This window comes from Lacerta agilis, chromosome 7 (assembly GCF_009819535.1).
Source record: "Lacerta agilis isolate rLacAgi1 chromosome 7, rLacAgi1.pri, whole genome shotgun sequence".
Lineage (NCBI taxonomy): Eukaryota > Metazoa > Chordata > Lepidosauria > Squamata > Lacertidae > Lacerta > Lacerta agilis.
In genome coordinates, this window is record NC_046318.1 from 4,569,828 (window position 1) to 4,596,152 (window position 26,325).

The 26,325-nt window shown below is 42.5% G+C and overlaps 1 protein-coding gene and 1 pseudogene across 2 annotated transcripts in view; both read left to right on the forward strand.

The window, feature by feature from the left end:
- LOC117049502 overlaps positions 1-26,325 on the forward strand; it is a 156,642-nt pseudogene that overhangs the window by 83,736 nt on the left and 46,581 nt on the right.
- Positions 1-26,325, forward strand: part of LOC117049500 (protocadherin alpha-5-like) — a 132,756-nt gene that overhangs the window by 22,457 nt on the left and 83,974 nt on the right. The window contains exon 1 of one of the 2 annotated variants that reach the window (XM_033154222.1): positions 8,678-11,287. The exons of the other annotated variant lie outside the window; for it this stretch is intronic. Coding sequence (XP_033010113.1) covers positions 8,918-11,287 — 2,370 coding nt within the window. The 5' untranslated portion in view covers positions 8,678-8,917. Of the gene's footprint in view, positions 1-8,677; positions 11,288-26,325 lie in introns of those variants that run through there. 2 annotated transcript variants of the gene reach the window in all.

The following is a 26,325-nucleotide window of genomic DNA, read 5'->3' on the forward strand; positions in this document are numbered from 1 at the left end:
TTTTACCAGGAAATGCCACATGAATCTTCTGAAGAAGATGGAAGTATAAGTTTTTCCCTTCTGGAAGTACATATGGCACCTAAGAGTGTGCAGGTGAAGAATGAAAACAGTGATGGTCCAAAAAGGAGCTGAGTTAACGAAATATAAGAAACTTGAATTAAAAGGCAAATGGAGGTTAGGAATTTACTTGGAAGTAAAACTGTATCAAATGGTATGTTTTGGCACAGGGTTACTGTATTAAAAACGTTTTCTTTAATACGTAAAAGGTAATATAGTCTGATTCTCCAGTTCAAAACTCAGTCACAAGGTGTCACTGTTGTCTAATGAGTTTTTTTTAGGAAGACTGAAAATTCAGAGCTCCTCCCTCAAATGTGCTGAATATCCTGCCTGTCAAATTCACAGCAGAGCGCTGTAATACCAGAGTCCATTGATCTCTTTGCCATTGGTTTGGAGGAACGTCTTGGACTCTGCTCATCACTTCCTCAAAAAAAAAAAAAAAAAGGCAAGACATTGCTGGGATTTGTATCTGAGTTTGTCATGCTTGCATGGAAGACAAATTCTGTAAGGAGATGTCTACTGCAGCTGGTTCTGCTCCACACAGCCTGGGAAATGGGGAGCGGCCAGCTCCATTATTCTGTGCCAGAAGAATCCCAGCATGGCACCTTTGTGGGCCGCATCGCCCAGGATCTGGGGCTGGAGGTGAGTGAGCTGGTGCCTCGGCTGTTCCGAATGGTGTCCAAAGGACAGGAGGAGTATTTTGAGGTAAATGTACAGAATGGGATTTTATTTGTGAATTCCCGGATAGACAGGGAGGAGTTGTGTGACAGGAGTGCTGTGTGTGTTATTCACCTGGAGGCCCTTATAGATAAACCTCTGAAGGTTTTCCATGTGGAAGTGGAAATCACCGACATAAATGACAATGCCCCCATTTTCCCTGTAGCAGAAAAGCAATTTACTATTGCCGAGTCCAGCTCTCGTGATTCACGTTTTCCTCTAGAGGGAGCCTCTGACGCAGACATCAGTGCAAACTCGCTACTCAGCTACAGACTTAGCACAAATCCACATTTCAGTCTAGAGACAATAGAAAACCATGAACGTGGCGCATCTATATTTCTTGTTTTAAACAAACCTCTTGATAGAGAAGAATGTGCAGCTCACCATCTTTTGCTCACAGCAGCTGATGGAGGCCAGCCCCAGCTCACTGGCACAGTCCAGCTGATGATCAAAGTGCTAGACGCAAATGACAATCCTCCTGTATTTAACCAGTCAGTTTATAAAGTCCATTTATTAGAAAACTCAGAGAATGGGCTATTAGTAATTAAGCTAAATGCTACCGATTTAGACGAGGGAACAAATAAGGAGATCACATATACATCAAGCACTTTTTCTCCTGCAAATGGAAAAGAAAAGTTCATACTCGATCAAAAGACTGGTGAGATTCATGTGAAAGGAAATCTGGATTTTGAAGACAAGAATTTTTATGAGATACAAGTTGAGGCTGAAGACATGGGGAATCCCCCATTATCAGGGCATTGCAAAGTTTTGATTGAGGTTCTAGATGTAAATGATAATGCACCTGAAATTTCAGTGATGTCTCTGCTGGTACCCATTCCAGAGGACTCCCCTCTGGGGATGGTGGTGGCCCTGATCAGCATATCAGACAGGGATATTGATGCCAATGGACAAGTGAGCACTTCCTTATGGCCACTTGGAACCCCCTTCAAGTTACTTTCCACCTTCAAGAATTACCATTCCCTGTTGCTAGCTCAGCCCCTGGATAGGGAACAAGAGGCTGAGTACAGGCTGGTAGTGACTGCCCAGGATCAAGGGACTCCATCACTGTCAGCCAGCAGCACCTTGGTGGTGCCAATCAGTGATGTGAATGACAATGCACCTGCTTTTGCTCAGCCTTCCTACACGGTCTTTGTGAAGGAGAACAACCCACCGGGTGCTCACATCTTCACGGTGTCTGCCTCGGACCCAGATGTGGCTGAGAACAGCCTGATCAGCTACTGGCTAGACGAGAAGCTCTGGCCCCTGTCGAGCTACATCTCGGTGCACTCAGAAAGCGGGAAGCTCTATGCTCTTCAGCCCTTGGACTATGAGGAGGTGAAGCTGCTGGAGTTCCAAGTGAGGGCCAAGGATGCTGGGCTGCCCTCCTTGTGTGGCAATGTGACGGTGCAAGTCTTCGTGGTGGACGAGAATGATAACACGCCTGTAGTGTCTGCGACAGAAGTGATTCCCATCTCTTTGACTGTTCCTGTGGCTGCTGGACAGGTGGTGGGCAAGATCCATGCCATGGATGCTGACTCTGGCTACAATGCATGGCTACGCTATGAGATGCATGAGGCAATCAGTAGCCCTTGGCGTGTGGGGTTATACAGTGGGGAGATCAGCACCACACGTTCCCTGGATGACACAGAGGGCAGCTACAGCCAAAGACTTCTCGTTCTAGTGAAGGACCATGGCAAGCCAGCTTTGTCATCCACAGCTACTTTGAGTGTGTCCATGGTGATGAATTCCCAGGCTGTCCATGGTGATGCTCACATTTCAAGGAAGGGAGGCATTCCAAAGCCACTGATGGAAAATGCCAATGTTTACTTGATCATTGCTATCTGCTCGGTGTCCAGCTTGTTCCTGCTGGCAATCATAGTATACATGGCACTGCGATGCCGTTGCCAGGCCAAGGAGGCCGTGGTGTACGGTCCTGGGACAGCCACACTAGTCTGCGCCAGCGAAGTTGGCAGCTGGTCATACTCAAATCGTCACAGCCATCTTCTGGCGGGCATGGGTGGGGAGGCTGGTGCCAAGAGTGACCTCATGGTCTTCAGCCCCAGTATTCCGGCCTGTGTGGAAAATGGGCAAGTGGGAATTGTGAAGGAACAAGTTCCAAATTCATCTGAGCAGGTGAGTTATGAGAATTGATACTATGATCAGTGAAACAACTACTATGAAAAACCTATTCTGTTTTGGCATGTGTGACATGGTTGGGTATTTGACTTTTCAATACTTAAAAGTATTACTTTATTCACACTTATGGTTTTTGGTAGACTTTAATGAGAACGTTGCAGGGGTAGAGGTAGTGTTATTCTTATTTTATAGGCAAATGCCATTGGCCTGATAGCAGTTATACCTGTGAAGGTGATCTTTTGGACCTAAAAACAGCCAGTGTTTTTGCTGGTGTTGGAAGCAAGAATATGCACCAGCATACCCCTGAAACTCTTTCTGTTCAGAATATTTGGACAACCAGTGCATGACTGTGTTTAATATAATGGTTATTTGGCTTTTGAATTAAAATAAGGAACAGTGTAGCATATGAACTGTGGCCCCAAGTATCAAGCATTATCTACAGGGTATCAAACCATTCCTCAAACCTACACAGGAATGAAGGACCCGTTTAGATGATCCACCTTCAGAAAGAGGAGGCGCTGAATGGTTTCTATTTCATTTTTGGAGACTTTCCTCATGACATGGCAGGTGGTTCTGTTGAATCCCTGGTCAGTTTGTGCCATCTCCACTGCGTCAAGTCCATTTAGGTCCTTCATTTTTCTGGAGCTCATTTTGGACCTTACTCTGTGGTAGATCTAGTAACAAAGAAATTATTTCCCCATCACCATGCACATCTGTCTCCAGCACATCTGTTTATGTGGTGAGAGAGCTGCTTCATGTGGGCTTTCAGACAGATCTTATGAAGCTTCAGCAACCTCTGGCGATATTTTTGCTAAGCACCGCAAGGATAAAATTGCTCATGTTTGTACTGATATGGCTGTGGCGTTGAGTTTAGTAAATTACCCGTTGTTCTATGGTCTTACCAATATTGTGTAGGTGTGTTCCATTTATTATAGTCTAAGGCTGCTGAAAGGTTGCTTGGAGTTTTAATTTAGTCATTTAGTGTAATATTTATATTGACCACCAATTAGCACAGTTTTTGGGGTGGCTCACAATGGTAAAGTGATAAAATGTACAAGAACATGCATGGAACAGCAACAAAAATAGTGTGACTTGGCAATTTTTGCTCTTTCCCACTTATAATATCTTCCCATCAAGATATGATGGGTACACTCCAGGAAATCGTGAATGTGTCACTGAAAGATGAAGCCTGGGAGAAGCCACTGGGTACATCTTTTGGGTTTCTACACAATGTGCTTCAGATGTTGGTGAGACAGAAAAAAAGCCCTCTCTTGAAAATCTTAAAATTTGTGCAGGCTCATATGGAAGAATATAATGTTTCAGATAACCAGGTCCACCTCCAAAATCTGAGCATTCAGATTCAGGACTGAATCCTGGAGTGTAACCAAAGCTGCAAAGCTGAGTCTTCAAGCAAAGTACAACCACATCCAAGGCTGGTTGAACCCCATTTCTCCAGCTTGCCTTTTTATTGCCCATGAGCTTGCTTGGCTGAATCTATGGTTTGTGCACCATCTTCCAGTCTATTACTAATATCAGACACTAATTCGGAAGGCAGTTTCCTTGGATTTAAATGGAAAAAAGAAATAGAGTTGGGTGGCATCAGCATATTGGTGATAATGAACCCCCGAACTCCTGGACACCTGACCCAGCAGTTTCATGAAATGTGAGGAAACAATGTGGAATTTTGACATACGCACTATAGGCCATTGGCCAAAGCCTTAAACAGGAGTCCCCCAGCACCATGTTCTGAAACTTTCCCTCTAAGAAGAAACAGAACTACTGTAAAACAATGCCTTCCAGCCTCATCACAGCCAGGCAGTCCAGAAGGATACCATGGTCAATAGTGCCTAAGCTGCAAAGGGATCCAGCAGAACAAATAGGATGGATTTTCTCATTTGATTGCAGAAATAATTTTGAATACGGTTTTTCAAACACACACAGAACTGGACCATTTAAGGAAACACCAGAGGCTACATGCCAAATTCACTTACCTGGGAATAAGTCCAATCGAACTACATAGGGATTACTTCTGTGTAGCCATGTAAAGGACTGCACTATTAGAGGCCCATAATCTCTCTCTAATTTATACCCCTGTCTATATATTTTTGTGAATATACCCTCGCTGAATAAAACCTTCCAGTTTCTTTAAGCCACCTTTAACCAACTTCCTTGTCACTGATAATAAAGTAAACATAAAAGTATACATGAATTTATATTTGGTGTACGTTAAGTAAAAAAGGAATCACTATGGAATATACCTAATTAAAATACAGTCACAACCACATTTAAAAGAAAAAGCTCAATATAAATGTTTGAAAAGTAAACAGTAACTTACAATAACTTACAAATATATGACTACTTACAATTTAATAAACAGCACCTAACACTGGGTGTTGTTTGTTTGTTTGTTGTTATACCCCACCTTTTTCCCTGACAGGGACTCAGGGTGACTGACAAGAGTGTTAGAAGGCAAATCCATTTACAGTTGTGTCTTCTTCATTTTCTATTACAGCATCACACCAAAACTAAAAGAGCCTCATAAAATAAAAAGACAATGCCTATAGCTCTTGGCTAAAATTTTATCGCGCATTAAAACTGCTGCTCTTGGCTAAATTAACATTTTGTGCTATAAACATCCTAAACATGTTTGTTCAATAGCAATAACAGAAAGTTTCACCGTGTTGGATGGGGCGTACTCCCAGGAAATGTGCAAAGGACTATAGCCTTAATTGATTCATCTACTAATGAAAACACTTGGTGTAAATATTATTTTACGCTTGCCATTAGGCACATGCAGGTGGTCATAGGGAAGAAGTTTGCTTGATCTGTGCACAACCTCACCAGTTAGATCAGTGAGATCTGGGCTGGATGTCTGAGCCTCTGAGGTGGTTGGTAAGAGAGGTGTGCATGACCTCCAAGTATGTATCTTGGCATTCTTGAAAATTTTGATCTGTTTCTGAGTCGCGCTCTGTTCTCTCTGATTTGATCTGTAAGTTGGGTTGGAGCTGCTCTGTATAAAACAAGCCTCTCTGTTCCGCATTCACTATAACAGAAAATCTAAAAATGACTACAAGTTTCCTCTTTTTTTTGGCCAAGGTGGATGAAATTTACAGGCGCAGGAGCCCCCCACCCTCAATGGATCAAGCCTGCCAAATTGCAGAATAGTTCCAGGGGCTGTTTGTGGTGGAAGTAAAAGGGATTCAGTTTCCTCCATAATCCCATTGACATGTGTATGTGCAGGTGTTTGCTTCTTGCTCTTTCTTACCTTAAAATAATTAAGAGGTGACTGACTGCAGTGTATTCTTGCATGCATTTTTTAAAAAAACCTTGCAGCTTTACACATCTTTTTCCAGTGCCTGTTTGTGTACTCTGATAGGCCTTATAATGTCTCCAACGGTGCCCGCAATGTTCTGAAGAACTCTGGAGATTTCTTTGCCAAAGCCAAGCAACATGGGATCCCCGCCCAAACATAACTTTTTTAACCCCCCCCCCCCGCTACGCTGTAACAAAAGAAAAAGGAAATTCCTGAGCTCTTTATTGATCTGTAGGCAATGATTTCTGACCCTCCAAGGGACAGTCCGGGATTTACAGAAGCCACCCCGGTTTCTGATTTGATCCCGGAATTGATTCCGGAATGTCCTGCTTTTCCTTAGGATGCCCTTATTTTCATTGGGTGGGTATGAATTTTTCTGGGGCAAGTGGCATATAAATATTTTTAAGTACAGTGGTACCTCAGGTTACAAACGCTGCAGGTTACAAACGCTTTAGGTTACAGACTCCGCTAACCCAGAAATAGTAGGCCTACCTTGGGTTAAGAACTTTACCTCAGGATGAGAACAGAAATCACGCGGCGGCAGCGGGAGGCCCCATTAGCTAAAGTGGTACCTCAGGTTAAGAACAGTTTCAGGTTAAGAATGGACCTCCAGAACAAATTAAGTTCTTAACCCGAGGTACCACTGTAAATAATAAATAAATAAGAGAGGTCAGAAGCAGGGCAGTTACGTGTATGTGCTGCAGTAGTGGGTCGGGAGTAAAAGCAGAGATTACTACTTTCTAATGAAACATATTGTATATATTACCATTTTTATATTAATAAACAGACAATTATTTTATTGTTTATTTTAATTCAAAACACAACCAAGGCCTAGAGCCTCTATCAACTATCAGCCATCTTATGAATAACGCAAACATCAACCAGAAGTGGTTCTTCTTGCCCTGCTGCTTGGAGACGGTACAGTTATTAACTAGTTACTTCCCCAGTACTGTTGTATTCTTTTTACCACGGTAGTGCATAAGTGCAGGTGGATACAAAGGATGGCTCCATATTATCTTTAAAAACTACAGTGGTACCTCGGGTTAAGAACTTAATTCGTTCTGGAGTTCCGTTCTTAACCTGAAACTGTTCTTAACCCGAAGTACCACTTTAGCAAGCAAAGTTCTTAACCCGAGGTACTATTTCTGGGTTAGCAGATTCTGTAACCTGAAGCATCTGTAACCCGCGGTACCACTGTATTGTCCTATTTAATCTAGGATAGTGGGATTTGTATTTCTTTTTTATGATTATTTTTTTTTAAGGGAAGGAACACACATTTTCCAGTCAGTCAATGTGGTGTAGTGGTTAGAAAGTTAAGGGCACTGGGAATTCTAAAACTATGATTTTTAGAATTCTTTGGGGGAAGTCACATGCTTTAAATGTATGTTGTGTATAGCAATTTCTGTATTCGCGTTTTGGCTCTCAGTGACCTTACCTGGCAAGATGGAATGGGCTGGGTTGCAAGTTCTGGGCTGTGTCCCTAGTTTGAGGTTCTAAAATAATTTTGAGTTGGATCCAGTAGGTTTTTTTCCAAAGTTCTCTGGCTAATTTTTTTCATGTGTCAGCTCTCTGCCTGTCACACACTATGCGTTTGTTGTGTAGAGTGGCTGGGCAAAGAGAGGAGACTGCTGGACATGGTGGTCCCAGAAGTAATGCCTAGTTGATCTCTTGTGAAGGAATGCAGTTGACTCAGTATCTCAGACCTCTACAATGTAAACTTCTCAACAGTGTGATATGTCTTGTGATAGCAGCAGTCTTCTAGTGTAAGTAGCTGAAAACATAACCTGTGTAGGCCACAATACTCTGACTGAGCTCTATTTTGGATAATTGAAATCAACATTTCCAGTTACAGGTAGGTAGCCGTGTTGGTCTGCCATAGTCAAAACAAAATAAAATAAAAAATTCCTTCCAGTAGCACCTTAGAGACCAACTAAGTTTGTTCTTGGTATGAGCTTTCGTGTGCATGCACACTTCTTCAGATACACTGAAACGGAAGTCACCAGACCCTTATATATAGTGAGGGAGTGGGGAGGGGTATTACTCAGAAGGTAAAGGTACCCCTGACCGTTAGGTCCAGTTGCGGCTGACTCTGAGGTTGTGGCGCTCATCTCACTTTACTGGCCGAGGGAGCTGCCATTTGTCCGCAGACAGCTTCTGGGTCATGTGGCCAGCATGACTAAGCCGCTTCTGGCGAAACCAGAGCAGCGCACGGAAACGCCATTTACCTTCCCGCCGGAGCGGTACCTATTTATCTACTTGCACTTCAACATGTACTCTACCTAATTGTTTGATTCTACAATGATTATTCAAAAGTATTACAATTATATTCCAAAAAACACACATATTAACTTTGCAAGGAATAACATCAGAAAATAATAGCAACGAACTACACATATATTTCAGAAGGTAATTATGAAATTCATCGAAGAATTGAGGAAAATTTAAAATAAAATACCTGTGTGGCATTTATACCAATTGTCACAAGATGTCGCTACCCACTGAAAATCAAAATACTCTTTTCAGGCAAAGATCAAAGCCCCTCCCAGCAATTCAGAAAGAACAAGAGACTGCAAGAAGCTCGGGGTGATGGCATGGATACTGCAGCATAACAATTGCCTATTTCCCACCATTTTATGCTGACGCTGGAGAGTGGATTAATTTTTTTCCAAAGCAGGAGTAAAACCTACCGTTACAATGTCTTTGAACCAATGCCCCCTGGTGAAGAGCTGGCTGCTGCAGCTGATTCTAATCCACAGAGTCTGGGAAATGGGGAGTGGGCAGCTCCATTACTCTGTCCTGGAAGAATCCCAGCATGGCACCTTTGTGGGCCGCATTGCCCAGGATCTGGGGCTGCAGGTGGAGGAGCTTATGCCTCGGATGTTCCGGATGATATCTCAAGGCCATGAGGACCTCTTAGAGGTAAATGTCCAAAATGGAATTTTATTTGTTAATTCCAGGATAGATCGAGAGGAGATGTGCGCCAAGATCCTTGAATGCATGATTCACCTGGAGGTGATCCTGGATAAACCATTGAGAGTCTTTCATGTGGAAGTAGAGATCAAGGATATCAATGACAATGCTCCTATATTCCCAGCTGCTGGGCAAAACCTGATTGTTCCTGAATCTAGACTTTCAGGTTCATCCTTCCCACTAGAGGGAGCTTCTGATGACGATATCGGTTCAAACTCTCATCTCAGCTACAAACTCAGTCCCAGTGAGTATTTCACCTTGGATGTTCAAAACAATGAGAAGCATGGTGAGTCTTTAGTTCTTGTGTTAAAGAAACCTCTTGATCGAGAATTAACTCACGTATACAATTTGTTGCTTACGGCCACTGATGGAGGAAAACCAGAGCAAACTGGCACAGCCCAGTTGCTAATCAGTGTGCTGGATACAAATGATAATGCACCAGTTTTTAATCAGTCTGTGTATCAAGTTAAAGTTTTTGAAAATGCAAAAATAGGAACATTAATAATCTGTCTCAATGCAACAGATCTCGATGAAGGAATTAACAAAGACATTATATATTCAATTCGAAGTGTTAACCCACAGAATTTAGGTGCACTGATTAGTTTAGATTCAAGCAATGGACAAATCATATTAAATGGAGAACTTGATTTTGAAAGCATTAAACTAGGTGAAATTGGGGTAGAAGCAACAGACAAAGGCTCCCCACCAATGAAAGGACATTGTAAAGTCCTGATTGAGGTCTTGGATGTCAACGACAATGCTCCTGAGATATCAGTCTCATCACTGTCAGTGCCAGTGCCAGAGGACTCCCCACTAGGGACAGTGGTGGCCCTGCTCAGCATTTCTGACAGAGACGTTGGTGCCAATGGACAAGTAAGCTGCTCCTTGTGGCCACCTGGGCTCCCCTTCAAACTGATGTCCAACTTCAAGAATTATTATTCACTGGTGATAGCTCAGCCTCTGGATCGGGAGAAAGTAGCTGAATATAGACTGATGGTGATGGCACAAGATCAAGGGGAGCCATTGCTGTCAACCAGCAGTAGTCTGGTTGTGCCCATCAGTGATGTAAATGACAATGCACCTACATTTGCACAACCCTCCTACATGGTCTTTGTGAAGGAGAACAACCCACCGGGTGCTCACATCTTCACTGTGTCTGCCTCAGACCTAGATGTGGCTGAGAATGCTCTGGTCAGCTACTGGATGGATGACAAGCTTTGGCCCCTGACAAGCTACATCTCGGTGCACTCAGAGAGTGGGAAGGTCTATGCCTTGCAGCCCTTGGACTATGAGGAGCTGAAGCTGCTGGAGTTCCAAGTGAGGGCCAAGGATGCTGGGCTGCCCTCCTTGTGTGGAAATGTGACTATTCAGGTCTTTGTGGTGGATGAGAATGACAACGCACCAGCAGTGTCTGAGCCAGAGGAGGCTCCCATCTTGCTGGCAGTCCCACTAGAAGCTGGACATGTAGTGGGCAAGATCCGTGCCTTGGATGCTGACTCAGGCTACAATGCATGGCTGCGCTATGAATTGCACGATGCGAAAAGTGGCCCTTGGCGCGTTGGGTTATACAGTGGTGAGATCAGTTCAACCCAAGCCCTGGATGAGACAGAAGGTGGCAGCAGCCAGAATCTGCTGATAGTAGTGAAGGATCATGGCAAACCAGTGTTGTCAGCCACAGTCACATTCAGTGTATCACTGATATCAAGTGCTCAGGCTGTTCACACTGATGCCCGGCTTCCCATGTTGGGAGTGAACTCAGGATCCTTGGCGGACAATTCCAATATCTACCTGATCATCGCTATTTGCTCAGTTTCCACATTGTTTCTGCTGGCAATCATTGTGTATATGGCTCTGCGATGCCAGTGTCAACCCAAGGAAGCAGTGGTGTATGGCCCTGGCACAGCCACATTGGTTTGTGCCAGCGAAGTGGGCAGCTGGTCCTATTCAAATCGCCACAGCCATATCCTGGCAGCTGCAACTGGGGAGGCTGGTGCCAAGAATGACCTCATGGTTTTTACCCCCAACATACCTATCTTTTCAGAGAATGGGGAACTGCAGAATGGAAAGGAGCTGGTCCCAAATATATCTGGGCAGGTGAGATGTACAGAGAGTTTGCTTTCTTTACTTTTTCTGATGTGTTATCATGTGGAGTCACTAGCAATATTAAAAGTAAATTTTCCCATTGAAATTGTCTTAGAGAATGAGATTCCTGATGGCACACAAAGCATGTCTTTTGGGGGTTATTGTGATTAATTTTAAACAATTTCGCAGCGGGTGGCGCTGTGGTCTAAACCACTGAGCCTAGGGCTTGCCGATTGGAAGGTCGGCGGTTCGAATACCCGTGACGGGGTGAGCTCCTGTTGCTCGGTCCCTGCTCCTGCCAACCTAGCAGTTCAAAAGCACGTCAAAGTGCAAGTAGATAAATAGGTAGCAGGAAGGTAAATGGTGTTTCCGTGCTCTGCTCTGGTTCGCCAGAAGCGGCTTAGTCATGCTGGCCACATGACCCGGAAGCTGTATGCCGGCTCCCTCGGCCAATAAAGCAAGATGAGTGCCACAACCCCAGAGTCGTCCACGACTGGACCTAATGGTCAGGGGTCCCTTTACCTTTATGGTTCATTTTAAACAATTTCGCATTTACTTTGTATAACTCTGTTTTAAAGTGAAATTTGCAATACTTGTTTATGGTGTCACTTAGATAATGTGGGACTTTTTTGTTTTGATGAAATGGGAAATTATATGGCGGGCTTAATTTTTAAATTTATTAATTCATCTCTCGGTTCATTATTTTTCATAGCTGATAGATGGCTGAGCTCATTCTTCTGTCATTAACTGCAACCACCTAATAAGGCACCTAAGAAATTTTTTTATCCATTCCTGTGCATTTTTGTTCTATTGATTCCAAGGGAAATGCTGCTCAAAGATTTGTAGACTTCAAAGCTTTACTTCAGATATTACCACTCTGTTTTAATGTCCTCCTTTAATGTCCCTTGTAGCTGTCATAGCCAAGGGAGAACTGCTGTTCGCTGAATGAATGACTTATTGTGAATGAACACACATCCACCGACAGGCTTAAGAGTCTATATTCATTCATAATTTAGTGTCAATCTAAGACATGATTTGTTCTATTTGGGGTGTATTTTAAGAAAGGATTAAAATAAGGCAAGGATTAAAATAAGGCCCTCCAGTTGCTTTTTCTGTTCCCCGCTGTTGCTTTCTCTCTTGCAGAATTCCAAATGTACGTTTGCAATGGCAAATGCTTTTGGGACTCCATTCAGAGGGGAACATTTGGCAGGGAAGGCAACTTGGAGTGGAGAAGTGATAGATGGGGCAGTAGTTATGCATGCCTTCCCCACTCTGTTTCTTTGCTCAGAATTACTCGCTTAGAAATAGCATCCATTAATAGGGTTAAAATACAGACACACCTCATTTTATTGCGTTTCACATATATTGATCCTTATGAGGATATGGGTGCAGCTGCAGGCAACCTGGCTGCTTCCAGGGGAAGGAAGCACACACACACCCCGCCACTGCCCCTCTTCTGGCCTTGGGAGTGGAGCTGTCTAGGGCTGGAGCTGCCCCCCCCTCTTGCCCCTGCAGTTAGGGAGGCCTGGCTTAATAGATGACAATATAGTGTAAACATAACTTCAATATGCACTGGGAAACAAACAAAAAAAGTGTGTCTTGCTTTATTGTGATATTTGCTTTATTGTGGTGCTCTGGAACCAAACCCACATTATCTTCGAGGTATGCCTGTACATTCGTTTGTTTTGTAGCACAAAAAATATTTTACATTTTTTTTAAAAAAAAAATGTAACATGTAGTTAGGATCTTAGAATGAATTTGTATGGACAACTCTGAAAGAATATTACCACCACTGGAGAAGTTAGAAAGACTTGTCTTTTGGTTCCCATTCAGTTGGTTTTTTTTGTGACCAACATTATATACCATCCCTAAGGTACTCAACTGACACTTCTCAGCTGCTAGTAAATTAATTGGCTTTCATCCATCTGGCCAGCTCCTGTTGGCTCACTCACCAGCAATGGCTATTCATTGACAGAGATATCCTTGACACAGAAATCCATGCTCTGACAACCACCTGCTTGGATTATTGTAATGCACTTGATGTGGTGTTACTCTTGAAGACGGAAGCTTCAGCTAGTATGGAATGCAGTTGCCAGGTTGTTAAGTGGATCAGCCAGCTGTTGCTGAAGGAGCTGTACTGGCTGCCAATGGACTTCCTGTCTGAAATCAAGGTGTTAGTGGTGATTTATGAAGCCCTAAATTACTTGCAGCCTAAGTACATGAAAGTATCCCTACCTGGATACTAAGTTCTTCTGGAGAGGCCCTTCTCAGTGTCCTGTTGCCAGGAGTTGAATACCATGTGGCGATACCAGAGAGAGCCTATTCAATGGTAGTATCACATCCACTCTAAGGAATGGCAGGTTCTGACTCAGTTTTCGCTTTGATGCCAACTTAAACCATGGTTCTTTACTCAAGCATTTGAGATTCATTAAGTTGCTCAGTTGAGATTGCAGGAGATTCCATTATGGGTTTTTTAAAAATATATATACCATTGATAGTATCTATTGATTTTAACTGCTCTCTAATGATTATTACGGATTTGCTATTTTAAATATAGTTTTCTTGTATCCCACCCTGCAATCCATTGTGATGTAGGGTAGGCTATAGCATTAAAATAAATTAATTGAGCTTTATTTCCATAACACAAATTGGGATACAACAACTTCTTAGGCATTTGGGAGCCTCTTTGAAGAAATACCAGCAGCTGTTAAACTACAACAAAAAGTGGGGTGAAATGCTTGATAAAAGGTAAAAGGGGAATATGCCCCAAAGCAAAGACACACAGATGGAGGGAGAGCAGTTTGATTTATGATTTGCTAACTGAATATTAAAAATAAATTTAAAAAGCCACCACTGTTGATTTGCACATATACTTTGGGGATTGAAGGAGGGGGTCTTCTGTAGGGCCTCTCTAAAGATGTTGGAAGGTTGACTATAATGTGCTTGTAGAATTTTTTGCTTCAGTTGCTAAAATAACTTGTTTGGCCCTGGGTGCTAGCTCTCTTTATTAGGATGTGAGGTGCCATTTGCTGGGGTCCACCTCAGGCAGCCAAGTGTTTTGGGCCAGCCCTGGGTGAAATAATGATGCCAGACTGTGGGTTGGGCCAATATGAACTGTCAGTTATTGATCATAATGATACAGCCAGGAAACAGGGAATCATTTGAATATTTGTGTTTTGCATCGGATAAGAAACTCTTTCCTTTCAGCTTCCAACCAGTGGCCTCCACTCAGTGACTAGACACTTGAGCACCTGATTCCTTTTTAAAGGCTTTCTGGGTATTTTATAACGCCTTTGATTTCCAGCTAGTATTCCACTGGAATTACTGCAGATGGGGATGGGACTATTACCATTACTATTATTATTACTCTTGTTAGGAAAAAGAACATAGATTAGATGCTTTGAAAGATCTCTTGCAAAAGTCTTCTCCGTTGATTTTGGTATATACACTATCTTAACCAAAGAAGGTGAATGGGGTGGTGCCAAGTGGCCATTTGCATCAACAGCTGATCTAGTTTATAATGGCCAACATCAGATCATTTGATTATACCCATACTATAGAATGTGTTTGGACAGTCATATGTTGATGGTGTTTGTCCAGTTCTGTCTTTGTTTTTTTGCTATTCTTTGTCAGCAAAATATGCATCATTTGGCTATTGTGCTCAATTCCTAAAAGTTGGCTCCAATAAGGAAGGTGTTTTTCAGTGCCATTCACAGGGTTGGTTCACATATAATGCCAACCTATTATTATTATTATTATTATTATTATTATTATTATTATTATTATTATTTCAAATCGTAAGTTAAACTCCAAATTATTAGTTTTGTTTGAGGTGTAAAAAACAAACTGATCTTCCCTGACAATCCCTGAATGCTATCAGAAACTTTACTACTGTGTACTGTGAGGGTGGAATAATGCCCCAAATCATACTTTGTTAAACCATATGCGATAAGAAACTAATTTGCACAAACTAGTTCAGAAACTTCAGCTACTCCATAATGCCGTTGTATGGCTGTTAACCAGGGCCAGTTATTGGCAGCACCCGACCCCTAGTGATAGAACAGCTTTACTGGCTGCCAGTATATTTCTGGGCATAATTCAAAAGGCTAAGTTGTGCCCTTTAAAGCCCTGACTGGCATGGAGCCAAGTTGTCCTATATGAAGCTTTCCAGGTTTAAAATTTTGAGACGAGGCCCTTCTCTACATTCTGCCAACATCTGAGGTATGTTTGGCATTGGAAATAAGAAAGGGCACATCCATGCCTATGCTTAGTCTTCAGAAGGGAGGCCTGTTTAGTTACCTCTCTGTTGACCTGTCAGCAAGCAGAGACCTTGTTTGGCTGCTCAGTCAATTTGTTTTTCTGCTAATTCTGTTTATAATTTAGTCCACTGTTTCTATCTGCTCTTGGTTTTAGTTGCTTGTTTTTATATTTCTTTATAGCGTGTCTATGTTTGTACAGACAGAAAATGAGAAGGATGGTGTTTGTTTGTTTTTTAATATAAGCAACCACCTGCAATTAAGGAAAGGGAATTCAGGATGCAAGGCAGCATCACATAAGAAGTATATAGTATGAATTTAATTGCATTTGTGCTGTCAAATGTATTGTTACATATCTCACATCAAACTTCACCCCTTGATTAGCAGAGCATTGATTTCATGATCGATTGAGGAACTGCAGAGATAATTACAATAAAGTAAATGCAGTAAAAAAATAAATAAAAATGAATTGTGTTCTAATAGCCATTGAGTAGCTCCAAAGGATGAATAGTTCCACCGTGATGTCTACACATTGGATCTGTATATGGCTTATCTGATCTTCTAGGTAATAGGATGCATCCCAAACGACATCCCTCTGAATTCAATCCACCCTTATAAGTTTATCTGATCTTCTAGAGATGCAAGCAAAATTGTCTGCCTTGGAATCCATCTCCCCAACCCCCAAAAACAAAGTTTGAGGTTCCAATTTGTCATGACATTGGAGTGGCATTAGTAATCTACCATTCTTTCAAAATGGATGTCTTAATTTGTAAAGACTGTTGCAAATGCTTAGTTTGCTCTTGCTGCAGGTCTTACTGTATTTTGCTGTTGTTTTCCACTATGCAAATAATGCGTACAGGAGATTATGTGCATTGAAATTACTATCTGTTTTATTATGTAATTATGTACATGATTTCATCAACCATCATTTTAGTCAATGCAAAGCGTAAGTGCTTATTAACTAGCCCTGAAATTTCATGCAATGTCCTCGGCCTAACTTTAGAACAGACTCATAGATGGTCCACTGATACAAATGGCAATTTTTAACTGGGTGTATAGGCAGGACTGCCAAAATCACTTAGGACCTACACCTCCATAATGATTTATACTTTAAAATTATTGCAGCATCTTAAAAACTAACGCATTTATTGTAGCATAAACCTTAATGGGCCATAGTCCATTTCATCAGGTGCTCCATCAAAAGCTTTTGCCGTAATAAATATGTTAAACTTTAAGGTGTCATAAGAATATGTATTTGTTTTGCTGCTACAGATTAACATGTAAACCCCTCTACTGTATAAGGATTCCTCTGGTGCAATAGGAGGAAGTAGTGACAGATAGCCATTAAAATAACGTCCCAGTCAACTATTTTTTACAAAAGCAATTTTATTGAGTTTTACAATTTTATATTCAATCAATCAACACAGTGTAACATTTGTCGTAAAAAAGAAAATACCCCCCCCCCCTGTGACTTCCTCCAACTTCCCTTTCTGGTTCTTTAAATATTTACTACTTCTGCTTAATTGTTATCTTATTTTTATATCCTTATACCGTAATGCTCTTAACTTCTTATTGTTTTTGTACCGAATTTTCTTTCATGATTATATCTTACAACCGATTTCATTCCATCTTATCCTGTCTTAACCTTTGATCTTATTTTCTTACTTGTAAGTGTTTAATCAAACCCTGCTAGTGAGTCCATTTCTTTACAATATTTCTGTAAATACAACATGAAAGGTTCCCAGTCTTTTTTTAAAGTCTTCATTATCATTGTCTCTGATTCTTCCCGTAAGTTTTGCCATTTCTTCATAATCCATAGGCTTGGCTTGACTTGCCATTCTTCTTTCGTTGGAGTCTTTTTGTCCTTCTTTTTGTCCTTCCATTTCTGGGCTAGGAGAATCTGAACCGCCGTTGTAGCATACATAAACAACTTTTTCTGTTCTTTTGGTAATTCATGTCCTATTATACCTGACAAAAATGCTTCTGGGTTTTTAACAAAAGTTATTTTGAACATCATCTTCAATTCATTATAAATCATTTCCCAATAACTTTACAATTCCATCACATATGGTAAAACATACCTTCTTTCTCTTTATACTTCCAGCACTTATTAGAGCTTGTCCTATACATTTTTGCAAGTTTAGCAGCAGTTAAATACAATTGATACATCATTATCATGTAGTTCTCGTTCAGAGTTGTGCATGCGGTAAATTTCAAAAGGGATTATTGGCCACATAATTTACCAAATGTACTGTAGACCTCATGAAACTAGTTTGTCTTAGCTGTACCAGCCAGATAGCTTTGTAAGGACTTTGATATGTGGCTAGAACACCAGAGTGCAACATGTAGATCACAGCATAGTGATTTTTAACGGGGTTGGATAATGAGGCAATATTGACAGCCACAGAATCAGATTGTCATAATGAATTTGTTAGCCTCCAAGGTACTACAATCCTCTGTTGTCACAAGGGGCCTCCTGCTTTCACAGCTCCCCTATCACAGAAGGCCTGTTCCTGGGCCCAGGAAAAACCCTGACACCTCTGCTAAGTTTTTATTTTAAATATAATAATTTATTGCTGTTATCCACAATTGGAATCAATTATATTGCATATAAAATATCCAGATCCTTTAATTCTGAAAGCTGCATGAGTCAGAGATAAAGAATGCTAATAAGCATCTTCAAAGAGCCCCAAGGAAAACAATAGTTATTATATTGACAATTTTATTTACAAAGTAAGCAGCATGATGTATAGAGTATGCAACCTAAAGGTTGAAAATGCTAGTGATATTTAGAGGTCCTAAGAAAGCTGGAGAGACTGGCTTCCCCACAAAAGGTAGCCCTTCTTCTCCACTTCTGGGAATGTGGAAATGTCCTCACCCTTCCTACTTTTGCAGCACACAAAAAGGCCAGGTTACTCCCTCCTCCCTAAGAGTGGTCTGATATTTCCTCCTCTTCCCTTGACAGCAAATAGGATTTTGAAATAGTTTACCGCCACTCCTCTCCTTAAACATTTATATACCAGTAATAAATCCAGACCCATGAACTCAAAGAGATTTATTGCTGCTTTCCACAGAAGAGGTGGGGGGCAACATTGTGTTTCCTGCTTTAGTTTGCTGCCTTGCAAATGTGAGACAACCGTAACACAAAGGAAGAGAAGAGCAACAGGCAGACCACAAATTCATGCATCTGATTGGCTCAGATTGAAATGCACGCATGCAACTGATGGGGTTGGGATGGTCATTTATAATCCATTTACGGTATAATGTGGAGGAGGAAGGGAAAGGAGAATGTTAGCCGCTTTGAGACTCCTTCGGGTAGTGATAAAGCAGGATATCAAATCCAAACTCCTCTTCTTCTTTGGTCCCCACTCTGCACTCAGCTCTCATCTATGGCTCCTAGAAGCTTTCAACATGCAACAGTGGGCACACCCCAGGAAATGGTTTCGACTAGCCGGCTAAACCAGGTGAGGGTAGCCAATGGGTCTCAAACTCTCAGTGAGTTAGGGACTTCACCTGCATGTGAAGACAGACTCTGGCAGATTGAGCAGACAAGATCAATAGTGGGTCCAATGGTCAATAAGGCGGTTTCTGCACATGCTGTAGAAGGAAGTGAGGGGCAGATGGGGCTTGCCAACCTGGGAAGGTACCAATCTAGAAGAAGGAAAACTCTGGTCCTAAATCTCTGGTGCTTTGCATGATATCTTTGAGAGAAGAAAAGGCTAAGGAATAAACCCTACATAAACCCATAGCGGAGTCCCTAAGACGGTTGGATAGCGGCTTGTAGGCCTCCTTCCGGCAACTCCTGCAGCCAAGCTGGTGCCAAATGTATTGCTCTGCCTTCCTTTGAACCCTATCAGCGAGGCCGGTGTGTGTGTCTTGTCATCTGGGTAGCCCAGGACCTTCATACGTATTGCCCAGGTTTGCGTCCCGGGGAGGTCACTTTATGCTGTTAACACAACAGTTTGACTGGAGCCACATTCCATTATCTCTTGAGACAGAAGAATGTCAACAAATCCTTCCTCATGTTAGCCTATGGCGTTGTTTTTTTTCTTGACTAGCCTCTGTCTTTGATTGATCTCCCTAGTAATGTATCCATGCTGTGTCTGGCAAAAAACAGCTGCTGCTCTCCAGGATCTGCTGTACTTGTGCTTATAACAAATGTTTGGCATTGGTAAGCTTTGTCTTCACCTGCCACTCTAAGCCTAGCTGCATATATTATTATTTTTTTCCATTTCTCCCGCTCCTTATATGTCTCTTCAGGTAGCATGTTAAAAAACTTTCCTTGCTTTGCACTGGAATTTTATGTTCTGCATTTCTCAGACATTTGAGTACCACTGGTCACACGGTACCAAGGTGTTTTGTGACAGTGACCAGGAAGTAGGATAGTACTGGGGCATCTGCCGCCAGAAAACACTCATTGCTTTTTAAACTCCTGGTTGTCTTTCTCTTCTTTCTCTTTTAAACTAGAGGCTTGGTTGTTGTTTTACCCAGGACTATGGGGTGTTTAATGATCTAATAGCATTTTTAAAGTAATCTGTTACACCTGGAGACTGAATCCAACAGGAGGAGAGATATAATTTCTAAAAATTGCTGCTGTGCTTAAGGCAGCTAAATAAGCTCTTTCCATGTTTCATTTTACTTTCCACCAGACTAACGTCGCTATCTCTCAGCTCAAGTGCATATTGTAATAGTTGTCCCCGAGTTAGTCTTCAGTTTACATTTCCAGCCCATCTATCTGTAGCAGGGGGGAAACCCCACACTGCACTTAATTTTTTTGGGGGGGGTGAGGGTGGGAGCAGCTTGGTGGCCCTGAAGCAGGAGGCAATATAGACAGAGACCTAGTCTACATGTTGTGCTTGCCTTATACCGGTAAATATGATATTTATGCTGCTGTGTATGCTTCCGAAGTGTATTTTATGTGATAGTTTGACATTGTCAATAGAGCATATGAATATTGGCCAGGCAAAACAGTTTGAGAGGTGGCTGAAGAGTAGAACTAGACAGTCTTGGAACTAAGTTCTCTTTGGTATCTGTCTCGTATCTGGATAAGCTTCTTAGCATGCTCACAGCTTGGAAGAGTAGATGTAAGGCCCAGATGTCTCTATACCAGGGGTCCCCAAACTAAGGCCCGGGGGCTGGATGTGGCCCAATTGCCTTCTCAATCCGGCCCATGGACAGTCCGGGAATCAGTGTGTTTTTACATAAGTAGAATGTGTCCTTTTATTTAAAATGCATCTCTGGGTTATTTGCGGGGGCCTGCCTGGTGTTTTTACATGAGTAGAATGTGTGCTTTTATTTAAAACTAGCTGGCCCGGCCACGAGTTGCTGTGCGTTTTGTTTTGTTTTGTTTTGTTTTTGCTTTTTAAAATTCTCCTGACCCCGAGAGTATTCTGGAAGCTCCTGTTTTCATTCTTCCCTGTCCCTTTACAGCAGGAGTCAGCAACCTTTTTCAGCCTTGGGCCGGTCTCAGACCATGTGGTGGGCCGAACTATATTTTTTTTTTGGGGGGGGGGAAATGAACTAATTCCTATGCCCCACAAATAACCCAGAGGTGCATTTTACATAAAAGAACACATTCTACTCATGTAAAAACACACCGATTCCCATTACATAAAAGAACACATTCTACTCATGTAAAAACACCAGGCATGCGAAGCTGCGGCGGCCATTTTAGGAGAGGGCAATGGCGACCTTAAAGAGCATTCTCCCCCACCCCAGTCCCAAAATTACCCAGTCCCAAAATCATGCACCCCAGCGAAACAATCCCCTCAGAGCTGGTCTTACTCAGTGCGACCTCTCAGGCATGCCTCCTGCTCCGTGTTTTCTTTTTTCTCGGAGCATGCGAAGTTGCGGCGGCCATTTTAGGTGAGGGCACAGGCATTGTTGCTCTGGCCAGGTCTGATGATGTCGATGGGCCATCTGCCTTTCTATTGGATGCTGTTGAAGTCTTCATTCCTTCATTTGCTGGTGAGGTATAATAGGTGCACCATTTTTTTGCCTTTATTCTATATTTTAGGCATGACAGGTGTGGTTTTTTAAAAAAATTATTATGCTAGCTCCTTCCTCGATGCTCATGTTGCGCTTTGGTCCAGCGGTTACGGAGAACACTGGCGTCCGCCGCACACACAATGGGAACATATTTATATATATAGATGCATCTCTGGGTTATTTGTGGGGCATAGGAATTTGTTCATATTTTTTTTCCCAAAATTAAGTCCAGCCCCCCACAAGGTCTGAGGGACAGTGGACCGGCCCCCTGCTGAAAAAGTTTGCTGACCCCTGCTCTATACTGAAATGGTTGCACTAGAAATTCACACTAGTTGTTGCTTTTACTATGGGGTTCTGAAATACGTTTTCTGCTTCGGGGTGGGCTTATTTCTCACTTGGTGGAGGTGATGAGAGAAATAGGAATTACAACATTGAAATCTGTTAATAATTTGTCATGATGTGCTAATTTAAGACGGAACTGCTTTGAGCTAATGACAAGTTGGTATATTACACCTTTTAAAAATCAAATGAGATAACAACCTTTTCTGTTGGAAGTGGCAAAGGGAGGAGGGGAATTCTCCTCCCCATCTTTGCTAGTTTGCTCAGCAACTAAGAGCTTTCAAATGATCAAGGCAGTAAGTGAATCAATAAACAGAAATAAAGTTAACATTGGGTCCTCTGTTTTTGCTGACCCCATAGAGATATCTTCACCTCCTTTTGGAGTTTATAAAATCTTTTTAGAGTGTTCAGGTGTGTGTGTGTGTGTGTGTCTCCTTATATCAACCCTATTTGATTGTTACATGTTATTGTCCCCAATATCATTGAAAGTGTTCCAGAGCTAACCCAAATCTGACAATTGCGTTCATGTCACAGTTTCTAATTCATATACATCAGTCTAAAGCTGCAGTACTATATACACAGAGAAAGCCCAAATGAACATTTTAGAACTTCTGAATAAATATGCACAGGACTGTTCTGCTGGCCAGGGTACTACATGTTAGAGAACATTGTCTTGCCCTTACAATAGCTGAATATGAAAACAAATCACTTTAATGTTGCCTATCATGACAAAGCAGATCAATTACATGAGAGTATAGAAGAACAGTGAGACGCGGGTGGCAGAGCCTAGGGCTTGCCGATCAGAAGGTTGGCAGTTTGAATCCCCACGATGGTGAGCTCCCGTTGCTTGATCCCAGCTCCTGCCCACCTAGCAGTTTGAAAGCATGCAGTGCAAGTAGATAAGTAGGTACCGCTCTGACAGGAAGGTAAACGGTGCTGCTCTGCTTCTCCAGAAGTGGCTTAGTCATGCTGGCCACATGACCTGGATGGAAGCTGTACGCTGGCTCCCTTGGCCAATAAAGCGAGATGAGCGCCACTACCCCAGAGTTGTCCGTGACTGAACCTAACGGTCAGGGGTCCCTTTACCTTTACCTTTACCTATAGAAGAACAACAAATGAATGCTGAGATTGTTCAGAATTTGACTTCCTTTGCTACTGGTAGAATAAACCACAGATCTGATAAAAAAAAATGACTCAATTTTAAATGTAATATTTTACTTTAATTTCTTTTAAAATTCTGCCTGCCATCTTCTAAAAAATATAAAAAGTGGCAAGCAATATTGACAAGTTAGAACAATATAACAGTGTTAAAAATAATAAATTAAATCAAAACAGTATTAATTAGAATAAATATAAAAAACAGCTCAGCCGAGGAATTTTTTCAAGTTGAGCAGAATGAAGACCTCTTGGCCTCCCCACCCCACCCCCTGCACTTGCACAGAGCTGCAACAAGTGCCATTCAGTGACCAATAACCCAGGTGGCGCTGTGGGTTAAACCACAGAGTCTAGGGCTAGCTGATCAGAAGGTCGGCGGTTCGAATCCCTGCCACGGGGTGAGCTCCCGTTGCTCGGTCCCAGCTCCTGCCCACCCAGCAGTTCGAAAGCACGTCAAAGTGCAAGTAGATAAATAGGGACCGCTCCGGCGGGAAGGTAAACGGCGTTTCCGTGCGCTGCTCTGGTTCACCAGAAGCGGCTTTGTCATGCTGGCCACATGACCCGGAAGCTGTCTGCGGACAAACGCCGGCTCCCTCGGCCTATAGAGCGAGATGAGCGCCGCAACCCCAGAGTCGGACACGACTGGACCTGATGGTCAGGGGTCCCTTTACCTTTACCTTTTAACCTCAAACTTGTGCTGAAGGATCATCATCAAGGAAGTATCTGGTCCTTGTGGGGAGCTCACAAGTCAGCATTTGACTGCCTAAGCTAGGCAGTCTGTAGGTACGGGGTCTGGCTGTTGTGCAAAAAGTACATAACAAGAGGCTGCTGTATTAAGCCAATGGCCCATCCAGTCAAGCATCCTGTTCTCGCTGTAACCAACCAATTGATTGTACCAAGACCCAAAGCAAGACCCAAGCACCCAAGTACAAGGGCTCTCCACTTGTGTGATTTCTAGAAATAGACAGAGGAGCAAACTGCCCCTTGTACCATTACAACCTTCACCATGATAAAACCTCTGGCTACCAGCATGCCATTAAACCTTCTGTCATCCCTAAAGTTAGACTTCCTCTCTTGTAGAACCTGCAGTCCCACAAAGAGCCTTTCCCCTCCCACCTTTGCAGCCTGCATGCTAGCAGATGGACAGAAGCGGCACTTGTCCCTGTCATCAGACACAAGCACTCTGGGCACACACACCTTTCGCTTCCTGAAAGCTTCAATTTCTGCAGCTCATTGTCACCCTTCAGAATCTTCCTTTCTCTTCTAGACAGAGAGAGTGGTGATGGAGCAGGGAAGTACAGATTATTCTACCTGTATGTATTTCATAAGCAATTCGCTGTCTGGTTCAATATCTTCATGTGAGATGGGCTTAAATAGGTAGGAGAGGATACATTAATTGCAGTTTATCCCTCCAGGTGCCCATGTGTGCATTGAACATACAAAGAGATCAGCTTACCACTTCGTTTAAAATGTAGGGCTGAGCAAAGTTTAAAGTTCCACCCTTAAAAGAAAAAAGTCATAATACCGCATTCATTCTCAGCAGCAACAGCAGTAAAATAAATGCAGGTAAAAATACTTACATATCCAGTATAAACAGCCTCAGGCATGTGCCTGAGTTGGAGCAGTTGGATATATATCTGCTCCTATTGCTTATCAAAGAGAAATGGGAGGAGAGAAAGGAATAGTCCATATGATATTTTCCCTTCTCAGGAGAGGAGAAGAAATGACACGACACAGAGGCCTCTCAACAAATTACATTTCTATAATCTGTGTCTGCCTATTGGCAGTACAGCTCTGTGTTCTTTAACCCCTTCTCATGCTAACTAGCTAGAATATTCATCACTAGATTTGGCTGCTAATCTCCCACACTTTGTTCAAGTTCCATCCAGCTGAATAGGGCTTGTGCACATCTCACCCTAGCCTTTAGACACCTAAATCTTGTCCCATTTATTTCAATGGAGTCTTCTCAAATAGAACATCAAATGTGAAATGCAAGAACGAAAAGATGCATTTTAAATGTTTCCTTAAAATTGAGATGAAGGGACCAGGAATGAAAAAGCATAAGTAAATAGCACAAGGGAGCTGAGGTTTTAATCAGTTTGGTGTTTGATGAATGGATAGCAATGGAGAACAGACTTAAAGTGCAGTCCTGTTTGTAAAGTAGGCCCCATTAAAGTCACCGGGACTCAATCTCAAATAAGTAGTAAGGTTGCAGTCTGAAATGTTAAAAGATTAAATTTAATGTGAAACAATAGCAGAGAAAGGAAGAAAAAATAAGCAGTATTGTTTGGGACATAAAACAGTTTAAGAGAGTTGGGAAGACCAATGAATAAGCAATTACAATAGTCAACACAATATAGCATGAGAAACATAGTAAGGGTCTTTTATGGAGCCATTAAATGAAAAGGATGAATTTTAGAAAGCAGCAAGCCTTAGCTATAGAGCAGTAATGTGAGCCCCCAAAGAGAGAAGGACAACAGCTTCCTGTGACACCTGAAGGGTGATACTGCCAGTTGAAATAAGGTGAAGCAAAAAACGGAAGGTTTGCAATGAATGCTTTTCTTTGGTGTAACAGGTAGGTAGCCGTGTTGGTCTGCCATAGTCAAAACAAAACAAAATTAAAAAATCCTTCCAGTAGCACCTTAGAGACCAACTAAATTAGTTCTTTGTATGAGCTTTCGTGTGCATGCACGAAAGTGTGTAACTGGAGTGTGTAACTTAGTTGGTCTCTAAGGTGCTACTGGAAGGAATTTTTTATTTTGTTTTGTTTTTTCTTCGGTGTGTTCAGCTCTTCCCTTTTCCTAAAAAGCACTTGGCTGGCTGCTGGGAAGTTGCCAATACAAAGGACTCCTTTGGATGGAGGCTCACTTGCTTGCATTCGTGCCAAAGGTCTTCTTTGGGAGAGACCCACCCATGTCTCTTCATGCACAGAGGCATAAAAGAGAGAGGATGGCTGTCACATGGAAGATGGAGAAAGCTCTAAGTTACAAGAAGGGCAGTTCAGATTACAAGAGGGGCAGTTCGGGGGTAGCGCCGTCCTTGGCCGGCGGGGAGCAAGGCGGCAGCACGAGAGACGCGGCCGCCCTTTCCTTACGCCGGAGGGTTTCCTGGAAATCAAGTTCCCTGCGGTTTACTCGTAAATCAACGCTCAGCTGCCGCTCGACGTGCTCCCGAATCCAGCGGCGAATCTCAGGCGCGCAGTTTGCCTCCTTGGCAGCCGCTCTTCTGCCCATTGCTGAGCGCTCCAGAGATGCCGCCCGCAGGCTTCCTGGGAGGTGCAGCGGACGTCGGGGGTCTCTCGCAGCCGCGCGT